Source organism: Odontomachus brunneus, unplaced genomic scaffold (assembly GCF_010583005.1).
Source record: "Odontomachus brunneus isolate Ranch 3 - 2012 unplaced genomic scaffold, Obru_v1 Obru_scaffold_006, whole genome shotgun sequence".
NCBI classification, from domain to species: Eukaryota; Metazoa; Arthropoda; class Insecta; order Hymenoptera; family Formicidae; genus Odontomachus; species Odontomachus brunneus.
Genome location: NW_022639456.1, coordinates 2,416,348 through 2,429,261, shown reverse-complemented (window position 1 = coordinate 2,429,261; position 12,914 = coordinate 2,416,348). Strand labels below are relative to the sequence as shown.

The 12,914-nt window shown below is 46.7% G+C and overlaps 1 protein-coding gene across 3 annotated transcripts in view; it reads left to right on the top strand.

Annotated features, from left to right (window-relative positions):
- The window catches only part of LOC116853787 (serine/threonine-protein kinase minibrain), a 90,034-nt gene that overhangs the window by 8,706 nt on the left and 68,414 nt on the right, over positions 1–12,914 (top strand). For all 3 annotated transcript variants that reach the window (XR_004380034.1, XR_004380033.1, XM_032834992.1), the window contains exon 2: positions 9,216–10,541. Coding sequence is in view for 1 of the 3 variants with exons in the window: in XM_032834992.1 (XP_032690883.1) it covers positions 10,391–10,541 (151 nt within the window). In the remaining 2 variants the exon portion in view is untranslated. The remainder of the gene's footprint in view (positions 1–9,215; positions 10,542–12,914) is intronic.

Below are 12,914 nucleotides of genomic sequence, written 5' to 3'. Positions count from 1 at the left end.
TATATATATATATATATATATATATATATATATATATATATATATATATATATATATATATATCGTTTTCTCTCTTCGATTCCCGATCACGTCTTTGTCAAGGTGTTTCGCGCGAAGCCCGCAACAGTGCGATCCAATCGTGAGATGCGGAAAAGTCAGATATCGCAGTTATCGATATTCGCCGATTCCGAGAGCGGAATCGGTTTCCGTTTAATTGATGATCGTGCGGGGAAACAAACGGAAAAGGAAGAAGAAGAAGATAGCCGAGAGAGCAGGGCAGCGTTCATTACGGGTGGATAACACGCATTTTATGTGAAAGTGCAACATAATTGCCCCACCCGTGCCGGCGGCATCCGTCGCAATTATGTTGCACGAAATCGGGTTACGTCGATCCATGCGGCGCTCGCTCGCTCGCTCGCTCGTGGCACGAAATGAGGAAGTGAATGACGCGCGAACGAAAATGCGCAACCGCGATAAAAACGTCGCGCGCGCAATCGGAATATTCCGCTTTCTCGCAAGGAAGACTCACATTCGGCGCATTTGTACACCCTATTTCTCTCGACATCACTCCTGAGGGTCGTATCCTGGACGCATAGTGGACGCTAAATACCTGAATACTAGAAATTTATTTCGTTGTCGTTAGATTGATCCTAAAATTACTTGTCTGGTTTGTATAAGATAATGTTATCGGTCACACAATGCAACATGATAATCAAAATCTGATTAATAATAATCTTATTAATAATAAAGGTGATTAGTAATATATAGTTAGGGTATAGCATTGCTTTGTACAAACCAAAATTGATAGGGATCAACTTTGCAGTCGAGTACATTAAAAGAAAAAAATATTTGAAGAATAAAAAGCTTGTGTGATGGATAATAATAACACATTTGCTTAAGTTCCTTTTTTGTCTAGATAGAATAAACAATCACTTACATGAAGAGAAACGGGGTTTCGTATGATTTTGGAAAAATATATATTTTGTTATTTGAAAGGAATTCTTTTCAACACAAAAATCTGTATACTAGTAAACATTGCTCATTTTTAGATATTTTTTCTCAGTGTACGTCTTTCTGATTGTTGAAACCACACGCTATTTAATAATAATAATAATGATGATTTCATTTCACGGGAAAAATCCTTTAGTTACACAGTAGAATAAAATGAAATAGCGCGAGGACAAATATGAAAAGCAATAGCAAAGAAAAATCTTTCAAAAATCAAAATATTTATGCCATATATACGTATATGTATAAATGGATGAATGAATGAATAAATAAATAAATAAATATTATGAGACGTTCACACATAGGAAGCATGGAACTTGCGATCAAACGGCCAGGTCAAACGCCAAACGAGCAAGGTCTCTGACCTGTCCTCCAGTTTTGCACCCTTCCGCTTCTCGCGGCCGGGAAGCGCGGAAGGTGTCAAAGAGCCGGCGCGTCGTCAGGTCTGCAGATTCACGCGGGTGCATCGCGACGCCGACAACCCAACCCCGCGCCGAAACGAGGCTTCCTTCTCTCCGGCGCACGTCGTCGTCGTCGTCGCGTCGCGTCGTGTGAGAGCGCATCGCGTCCGCTTGCGTTCTCGCGCGTCAACGCGCGTGCATGACGCGGTCTGCGTGCCCGTACGCGGAAACGATGCGTCTAATAATAGGCGACACGTTCCACGCCGCGTTACTTATTGGCCGGCTTACTTAGCCCTGCGCCTCTATTATGAACCGCGTGTATTGCGAGGTGGTAACGCGCGCGCTAGGAGACAATGAGGGAGAGACGATGAAAGGCGAGAGAGAGAGAGAGAAAGAGAGAAAGAGAGAGAGAGAGAGAAAGGACGCCTTTATTTGGAAAATACCTTTATTTTTTACATATGTAAAATCTTCAAATAAAGTTACACAGCATTAAACGAAGATAAGTCACATATATAGTTCGAGTATACTCGAGTATATTTTATGATTTGACGAAGAGAAAAACCTGTGTTCTCATTATTCAAAAGTAGTTTTCATTAAAGAGAAGTGCAAAATATTAAATTGAGAATATGATGTTTTTAAATGTTGGAAGAAGATATATGATTATCATCAAATAATTATGTTATACTTCTTATAAGTCCGTCAAAATATTGAAATAAAATTATACTTATTCAAAACTTTAAAATTCTTCTAACAATTATATATTATTGCTTACATATGAAACGATATTGTTACATATGAAATGATATTGTTAATTTAGATATATTAGTTTTAAGTAGATAGAGAGGAATTTGGAGCATAACATACGTTTAAAAATATCATTCTCGATCGAATATTTTGCTTTCTATTAATGGAAATTATTTTTTAATAACAGGAACACGGGTTTCTCTTCGTCGAATTGTATGAAATATATTCTTGTAAGTGACTTATCTCTTCGCTTAACATCGTGTTATATCATTTGAAGACTGACTTATCAAAAACAAAGATATTTTTCAAACAAGGATGTCCTGTTCTTCTGTGTATGTGTGTTTAGAGAAAACGAAAAATAAATATAATCACGGGCATATCAATGCCTCCTATTTTGGACTCCGAACGTCGTATCAAGGTATTCGTGTGTAGCAGTCCCTCCTTCCCCTCCTCGTCGAGGACACACTAAACAGTATGAGATTTTTATTATTTAAAGTCGCGCGGTATACGGATGCGTTCAGCCCATGAACGGCAACCAAACCGGAAGTGGAAGGCGTCAATGACGCGTAGCATACAAATAGAATCTCGTCTCGAATTCTGTCCTGATAACGGATCGATTGTCGACTTGTTTCTTCTTTTATTTATTTTTTTTTCAACGTCGCCCATTTGCGCACTCCTTGTGAGAGCCGCATTCGTTCTGTGTGTGATGATTCTTCTTGGGTTCCTTCCGTCGACGACGGAGGATAAGAAGCAGCAGAAGGAGGAGAAGGAGGAGAAGGAGGAGAAGGAGGAGGTCACGTGGCGCGCGCATCGCGCGTATCGTTTGAGCCGTTAAACACGCCGCGGCCAATAATCATTAGTCACGCGTTTTCAATATCGACGTCTTAGACGAGCCCGAGGGACGGGAGGAGGAGGAAGCGGAGAAGGAGGCAAAGAGGTAGGTGGCAGGCAGGGGGTGGGTGGGAAGACGTCGTCGCCGACGTCGCGACGAGAATGTCAATGGATGGCGAGAGGAGAGAGAAGCGAACGACTTTCACGTCAGGGACAAAGTGCCGTTGTCTCCTCGCGTCTGGAAAACGAGCGCTGGAACGACAGTCGCACTCGTAAATATAAATAAATAAGATGACACCTCGGGCCGTTGCAATTTAAAGCCCGCGATCGATCGATCGGCGCCGCGCGCGCGAATGCGTTAAAAATACGAAACTCGCGTACGCGATGTCGCATCTCCTGCCGCGCCCCCTTTCTCCTTCCCCCGCTTTTCTTTCTTTCCCTCTTCTCTCCGTGCCTCTGCCTTCCTCCTTCTTTTTAAATAGCCCATCGACCACTTTGGAGCGCGCGTTAATTATGGACACTTCCACGAATGCGCGCACGCGCCCATGCGAGATCCCACACATCCGCCGAGAACTCGCGGACATACTTCGCGCTGTGGAAATTAAGTTACTCAGCAAGTTTAGCCGGCACTCTGTGTACTTATAAAGGGGAGTTTATAGCACTTTGCGCGCGCGCGCTTTATCAATGATTGAGCGTGAAATCGTTACAGTACCGGCTGGAAAACCTCGTCGTTTCGTATCGCAATGCGCGCGAACGTTTCGCCGGGTACGTAAGTAGACAGAAATAGATCGCGGAAAGTGGGCGACGGTATTATTATTAGTGGCGGCGAAGAATGTCCGGATAATAATAGCCATTAATTATGATGTACCGGACAGTCTGCCGCGTGCGTCGCATCGCAACGCGTTGCCGAGCGCGCGCGTGCTGCGCTGCGCTCTCGCGCGACCAACGTTTTATCCGCTCTGACGTAGGCGATAACGCGAAACACGTCGTCTCGCGACGCTTTATCTCCAACTCCCGCTTTTCGCTTTATCATTTTCTCCCCTCCCCTCCCCCCCATTGGAAGTCGCGCAAGACGCGCTCTCTCGCGTAACGTCGCTCGTGTATAATTTCATTAATGCGAGGGCCGCGATGATTCTCGCCCTCCATCTCTCTCTCCTTGTATAATCAACTAAAGTTCAGGCCGCATCCACTAATATCAGATCTCGCTCTTCAGACTCTGCGATCTCTCGTATTACCTACACGCCGATCCTGCGCGCCGCTCCTTTTCCTGTAAAGCTGCATATCTATGGGACCTACGTTCACTCTATTCGAAACTTCTGTCTCGTTAGACACTTCTGCGGGATAACTTCATGTGTGTGTATGTGTGATCATTTGTTTGAAAACCCTTCTGCATAACTGCAGTGCAGTGTTACATTTTATCCTTGTCTACATATAAGATTACGTTTGTTTGTTCCTTTCTTTTATGTAAATGCATTCTTTTTCTTTTCTTTTTTTCTGGTTCATTAGTTGACAATTTCATTTTATGATATTTTTTAGATTACACAACTGTAGATTTTAATCGCGTCGCGTAATGATGAAACTACGTTATTAAATTGTCAGCGAAACCGAGTCGAAATTTTAGCCCTACTTTGGACCTAAACTTTCTACCATCTGTGTATTTTGAGGGTGTGTAATACACATGGAAACTAAAATCCTACTTGAACGTCCCTATAAATGGCAGAAAACTCAACAAAATACCACTTGTAGGTTCTAAAGGGGATCTCTCGGCGAAACTGGTAGGTTAAATAGAATCGAAAGAGGTTTATACAGGCTTCAGGGTATCAAAATAGATGTTAAATAGAATATTGAGGTCGACAGTAGGATCAAAATTTCTTGACTCGAAGTCTTCTCCTTGTATACCGTCGTGCAAGTCCTCAGAGGGCATGCTCTATAGAATAAATAAACACTTCTGTCTCTCTCTCTTTCTATATATATATATATATATATATATATATATATATATATATATATATATATATATATTCTATATATATATTCTATATATATATTCTATATATATATATATATATATATATATATATGTGTGTCTTAATCTTCAACTTCAATATTTGGCTCCAGGCTTCTCTAAGAATTTTGCCCCAACGCCATTACACCTCTGTCTTAATCAACAATTCGACATCAGGCGTAGTCGAGCACTATTAAATATATCGAATGTATTGACACGGTATCGAGGTCTCGTCGTAAGCACGCGTCTCGGCGAGTCGATAGCCGCCCACAGCGGAATCGTAGATTTTCCTCGCTCAGATCGTCGATAAGGGCGAAACAGCTGTTGATGCGTGCCGGGGCTTCGCGTTTCTACCAACCGCCGTTCCGCCGCGTCAAGTGGGGAAGGGCGAAGACCACCTGGCCCAAACCTGAGCGCTTCGTTCTGTTTCTATGGAGCGCACAATGTTGCACGATCCCTCGGCGCGATCGATCGCGGCGTGCCGCGAACAAAACCTCGCCGTACGTACGCGACTACGTACATATCGGGGAACATATGGTACTCCGAGTCGCCGAGGAAGATCCGCCGTACGTTTAAATCCGTTGACTCTGAGGACCGGAGAAGCGCTACGACTGTCGCGCGTCGCCTGTCGATCGGGGACTGATAAAGCCAATCCGAAATCGCCCGGTTCGTGCGGAAACCCCTCGAGTTTTGCGTCGCTCCGTACGAGAACAGTCCCGGATTTGTGAGAACGTAATAGTGAATAATTAATGGCGTGTGCATACTATATGTATGTATATGTGTGTGTATATATATTTATATTTTTTTATACGCATATGTATACACACGTATCGCGAATCGCGCGCGAATTCGATCTCGATGTAACCTCGATTTCGTTTTTCAATAAAAATCGGAAAAGCAAGCGCATCGCGCTTGCTTTATTGCGTTTTTTCCGTCGCACAGAAAACTCCTGGTGCTCCCTTCAGGATCAACAATAGTTATTGTACCCAAACAGCATATTGAAACTTACGATTAAACTGTTTTTTTTTTCCCCCAAAACCGATACCACACCACCACGCCGGGGTAACTATAAATGCGAACCTGTTATACGGTTACTGTGACGATTGATCGAAATTCAAAATTGCTACCCGCGGTCGCAAGGCAAAGGATTGCGCGGGACGTACTTTTGTCGATGAAAATACTCGATCGTGTTTGCCGAACTTTTTTTTTCGTTCACAGCATCGAAAGGGTGCTCGCGACTCGTAACTAGAATGTCCCGAAGGGTCTCGTGTGTCTTTACGCGTTCTCGTTCGCGAAGGTTGTTAAACGTCGCGAAATTACTTCGCGGAAGATGCTCACGACGTAAAGTGTGTGTGTGTGTGTGTGTGTGTGTGCGCGCGTGCGAGAAAAAGCGACTTTCCTTTCTCCCCCTCAACGATCGACACGATTTTCCGCACGTGACTTTCGCCAATATTAAAGATTCAGTCCGGTTTACTTGCGAGCCATGCGAATCCATGCGCCCGCGCTCCACTTTGTCCGTTTGAATATTAATTTTGAATCGCGACTACGTCGACTGTCGATTGCCACCTCGACCAGTTGTAAAATTATCGATCATGAGTCGCGGATGTATGAAAGAAACGACGAAAACCGCAGAGTCTTGAGGAAATTTTGGAAATTATTCGTGAAAAATTTTCTTCGTGAATTTAACAACTCTGTTCGAGGAGGTGTTACTCCACGCACAATTCTGACAATGCTAGATCGCAAATTGCAAGATTATCATGAAGATGTAAAGCGAACGATGAAAATCAAAGGTTCTTGCGAGAATTTTGGCAATCGTCGTTCTCGAAAGGACTCCTTCTTTACGCGCAGTTAAAAAATCTCAACAATGCAAGGAGATGTAAGTAATTGTGCAAAATTTGCAAGCAAGATGTACCGGCGTGAGTCACGTGTTATTTATAATCGCCATGGCGCGATATTGTATCGATAGCGCTGCAAGTCCGTCGAGATAAGCACGCGACGCGACGCACTCGTTGCGGGGACGCACTCGCGTACAGATTACAATTTTTGTGCGAACTAATCTTGCGCGATACGTACGATCGATCGTTATCGATCACTAACGGCAACGAAATTCGCTCGAGACGTAACCTTCAAGTAACACGAAGCAAGCACTCGAGTGCCGAATTTCCCGCGGCGTCGCGATTTGTCTCGGCCCGATCTGTTTCTCGCCCACACCGGTCGCAGGTTGACGGCCTCGAAATTCCCGATCGTCCCTCGACGTGTCCCACGTTGATAGTTGCACACACACGTACACATATATACACATTTTACGTGCACGTCGACTACACTAACCGGACACTTAAATATTCCAGATAAGGGCGCGCTATCGCGATCGCCCGCATTAAAGGGCCTTTCCGCGTTGTGGGGGGTAGATCTCGTGATCGCCATTCATGCCACCGCGAGTTAGGTGTCGCGACCTTTCTCCGCGGCTTTTTGCCGTCATCTCTGCGGCATATCGCCAAAGATAGATGGATCGATCGCGATCGACCGGCCGACCAGCCGAAAACTCACTCAGCCGTCGCGTGGACGTGTCAGTCGTGGGTTTAGAATCGTGGGGACTTTAAACTCTTGTGTTTTTCCGACGATCATTTCTGACGCATTCTGTGAGCTTAATCCCTTAAGTGGTGTGTGCTTGGAAAAGTTTCGCAGTGAAATATTAAATTTCTCTTGATTCGTTTAGACTGTGGTATATTTTTTCAACTCACACGCGCAGCAAGTATAAAATTATTTCATATTCAGTTTTTCAATGTTCCTTGAACAAAATGGCAACGAAGAGAAGAGAGATCTAGATATGTGCTTATTTCTAAAAAAAAGAAAGTCACCCTCTTTGGGGGAATCGCGCAGTTATTTTAAATCATCGTTGAAGAGATTAAGAGGGAGCTTGATATAGTTTTAACGTGTTTTCCAAGTCTCTTTACGACATTAAACATCACAGTATCACACGGACATTGTAGAAGTGAACGATCCGAGAAGACAGACAGAGCAGAGAGAAAGAGAGAGAGAAGCTCGCTCGGAAATTATTGTTTACCGTGCCGGTTTGGTCACGAGCAAATGAAGCTCAAAAGGAGAGAATATAACTTGAAAACGAGAGGACAATCGCGAAGCTCGCGGTGCCCTGAACGACCGCACGTCGTGAAATCCACCACTGCGCGGGATCGGATCGATGCGCGCAAAAAGCTGACCCGATCCGCTATTTAAAGGCATATCCCAGATTTTACTACGTGACGGATTTTATTCTCGGAACTCTTAATGGGACGAATGCATGTACGGCCAACCCGCTCTCCCGGAGAAAGAATGCAATCGGGATAATAATAAGCCGCGCAACGGAGGAGAGGCTGCTTGGGCTGCCAGGGAGGCGACTCGTTGCGAGAATCCTTGAATTATTGAGGGTGTCGAGAGAGGAGAGTACGCGCGATCGAGGAGAGCATACGGGTCGTAATCGAACATCTGAGAATCGGCGCATCTGGCCGGTGGATGTTGCAACGCGTCGTCGGTGCAACAATCCGCCGCCAACGGCGGCTAGTTTCGCTCCCTCCCCCCTTCCCTCTTCGCCCTCGGTGCTGATGAACTCTCCTCCGCGTTTGCACGGATGAATTAGTTACCGCCGCCGTCGCTTTCGCGACGATTCCGGCTGGGATTTTCGACGGGTGCGCCTTCTATCGCGGAGTAACGTACTTCAGCTTCGCGTGACAATAGGCTGTTTTGCTGCTTTTTAGATTGTTAATTTATGACCAGTGGGTGCGTACCCTTCCCCCCCTCTCGTGCGCACGCCCGACGGCGTAGCGTGTACTGGGTGTCCCGCGACGAGACATTCGGATTTTACGATTGAATTCTAAGAGCGACTCTTGACGAGAGATAGATAGATAGAGAGCGAGGGAGGAAGGGAGGAAGAAAGACTGCATTTACATGGAATTCGGATAAAAGTGTCATTCGCGGTCCGCCCGCCACGATTTCGGAATTTTACGTTTATGCGCGTGTACAGTTTTATGTACACAAGTTCCGGCATGCACCGCGGAACATGATGCTCCATCAATGAATCAGGGGGAAGGGCGCGCTGGAGAGAATCTTGCCGCCGTCGAAGCCGCGGCTCCAACACGCGATCGGAATGTTCGCGCGCGCGCATATTTCCACCCGCGTGGGTGTGTGTTGGTGTGTGTCATTAACTAACATTTGCTGCATTTTGATTTCAGGTATCATCGCACCGCCCCGCCGCCGACACAGCATGAAGGCTGACAGCGACGCGAAGTGACCGGGCCCTTTCGTCCTCCCCCCCTACCCACCCACCCTCTTTCCGAAATACGCTGTGACGAGCGGAAAAACGAAGGCTGAATCCTCCGACTATATACATATATATTTAGAGAAGAAGAGAGAAAATAACGGGAAAGAACACAAGAAGCAGAGAAGGAGAGAGTGAGAGAGAAAGAGAGGACCGCAACGGATCACCGCCAAAAGCTAGTAGAATTTTAGCCGCGAAGCGTGAAAGAGCGTGAAAGAGCACACGAGCGAGATAAAAAATACATATATATATATATATATGCACATATATATATATATATATGTAGGAAAAAGAGGAAGAAGCCAGAGAGTGATATATAGGAAACATAGTGAGAGAAAGAAGAACGAGAGGAAAACCGGAATATATATATATATATATATATGTATATATATGTATATATATACATAGTTATATAAATATATATGTATATATATATGTATATAAAGGCGACTCGTGAGCGTGCGTGTAAATAAGAGCTATTTTTCGTATGAGAGCGAGAAGAGAGGAGGCGGCCTGGCCGGAGAGAGAAGCAAGGAACGACACGTTCGAGCATCCTCGATAGACGAGAGAAGATTTAAGGTGCTCCTCCTGAAGAAGAGAGCCGTCGTCGAGTGGAAGGAAAGAAGCAAAGGAAGAGGAGGAGGACGACTACGACCACGACGACGACGACGGCGACGACTACGGGGACGACGGGGACGACGCGCGGCAGAGGCAACGGTGGAACGAAAGGATACACCGTCACGGTTGTTTGGACGTTGTTTCGATGCTCTCCAGCCCGGATCGCTGGCGTTTCTCCCCTTTACAGAGGAGATACACTCGCGGAGACTGACCGGGCCGATATCCCGTAGAAATCGCCGAGAGAAAGAGAGAGAGTCCCGTTTGCCAGGCGGCCGGAAGGATACCGAAAGGGTGCCGAAGGCAGAGAGGAGAAGAAGGGTGGAAGAAGAAGGGGGTGAGAGAAAAGAGGAGAGGAGAGGAGAGGGAGAGAGAACGATCGTGCGGCATCGAGAGGACTGGCTGGCTCCATGTTGTGAGCGTCTGAGGACTGCCGAGGGCAGCAACGAAAGGGCGGGGTAGGGTGTCGCCGTTATGGAGTACGGTGGCGGGGGCGGCGGGGGACGCGGAGGCGTCCAGCCACCCTCCGCGGGGGCGAGGGGCATCGCCGGCACCGACACTACCGACGCTGCGTGGCACAAACACGAGCAGATGATGCTCATGGAGTCCAGGCACAAGCAACAATGTGAGTAAACGCACTGACTCATTTCCTACTCTTTCGTCGATTGATGCGGCGGTCGCTATTTTTGGGAAGATTATTAGTAGGACGGGTTGCCGGGGGAAGGGAAGTTGTTTCGCAGTATGCGTTGTCCGAGGGGGAAGAGAATTCGGTCTAGGAGAATCTTGACGTCTAGAGAGCGATGTGAATCGAGAAACACAATGATAACATTAATTATTATATTATATTGATTAGGAAATTGTGCTCGGTTGAACCAAATAGTAAGAATCAAGAGCGCTGAAATAGCGTTGTCATATGAATATATTCATCGCGAAAGAAATTAGAGCTCGTATTAATAGTCGTTACTTGCAGTTTGTCGCGCGTGAAATACAGATCTGAATTTAGAGTTAGATTTGAGTTTTTTATCTGAATTATGCAATATATTGATACGGGTCTAAATTCAGATTTGAGTATTAGATGAGGCAAGTTTCAAGTAACGACTATCGATACAATTTTTGAATATTGAAGAATGGTTATTATCGCGAGTAACCGATGCTTATTGCACTACATGAGCACTCGGGGAAGTGAGATGTTGTGCCGCGGCGGTCGCGAAGATCCGCGACTTCGCGGTCGAAAATTAGGCGCGGTGAGAACGGCGGAAAACAAATAACCCTTTGATCCTTTACGTTTCACGTAAGATTACCAACTGGCACTGTGATTGATCGTCCATTATCTTTCACAATTAATCGCACTTCCACGCCCGGCCTTCCCGGTCTCGGTCGTACGGCGAGAACGAGAGGAGAGCAGCGGAAGAGATCGAAGAGAGAAGAGGGAACAGTCTCTCGGTGCAGAGCGTCTCGGATCGACCGCGTTTCCCTCGAGCTGCGAATTCCTTTCGGCCAATTTCGAGTCGAATTTTCCCCTGCAGAAGCGTTGACGCGCCTTCCGATTGATGACCTCGGCGATCGGGAGCTCGTCGGGGAACAAAGTTTTCGCCGAATTGTTAACTGACTCACTGACTGACTGACGAAAGATTTATTCCTCGGACAGTCTCGCGCGCATTCGGCGCGCGCGTGCTTCAGCAGGATCCTCACTCGAACGAAATCGTAATTTCAGCCTCGGTCAACGAGATATCCGACACGGAGAATCGCGCAAAGGCCGCGAAGCGGTTGGATGACGTTCCATTAAATTTTCGATAAGAGAGAATCGACTCAAAACAGACGGACGGAGGAATCCGCGGGTCAAAGGAAACGCGCGGCCGGTGAGCAAAAAGCAACTTGCATTCGCGGTCTGATGATTCGGGAAATTGTTAATTATCGCGATAATAAGTCGGGCCTCTCTCGCCTCCCCGCGCGTCCCCGCCTGGCAGTAACAAGTAGCCGTTAAGTCGCGCGGAAGAGAGTTCCGGCTTTACGGGGATATGTGCGTATGCGCTCCGCGTGTGCATGCACACGTGTGCGTGCGCGTGCATAAATTCGATGCGCCCAGGCGTATCCGAAAATAATGGCCGAACGATCGCAGGTGGAACGGCCTGTTCTCGACGGTGGCGCGGTGGAGGGTTCGTTGCGGTATCGCCATCATGAGCGATTGTTAAATGCACAGCGTGGAGGTACAGTGGGGGTTGGTTAGGAAATTTGGCTTTTTCACGGCGCCTCGTAGACTTCTCACGACAGTGACGCAATGACAAGTGCGTTTGAATTGAAGGGAACAGAATTTCGCAAGAGTCGAATTTGGTCCCGTCAAAATGCACGCAGTTGTGTCATTGTTACATTCATTCAAGCAATCTTTTCTGCCCGCGTGCAATCAACGAGACTTTGCTTGCACGAGCAAGCGTCCGGTCGATTGAGCAAATTATACAATTGTCGCACAGAGTTCATCAGTTGATGCAATGATTTGGTCAGCAACCGATATCAATGCAACGCAAATTATTGCGCCAACGCGTAATTCGTTTAGTGGACTTTCCTTTGGACCAGGCTGACCAAAGAGTGATCCAACTGTTTCCGTCTTGCCAACATACGAGCGCACTCGCACTCCGGTGCACCGATCTCTCTCGTCGGCGCTTATTAACGCCGCTTATTAAGGACGGCACGCTCTGTTTTCCGAGTATCATTCGCGACGCTCGTCTTTCGTCGCGCGCGCTCGTTAATATCCACGAATGTGGTTGGGAGGATTCGCGTTCCGCGAAGTAGCGCGACCCCGTGGCTCTGCCACTTCTTCGGCGTGAGAACGAAGCCTGCGATCCTCGCGGGTTCTACTCGACCGCGCGACGATCAGCTCTTTCTCTCTTCCTCTGGAAACTACCGCTATTGATCGTCGCTCCAAAATACTCTTTTGTCGTGAATCATTGAACGTCGCTGATCGACGTATCTCTCTTTCTCTCTTTCCCCCCCCCCCCCCCCC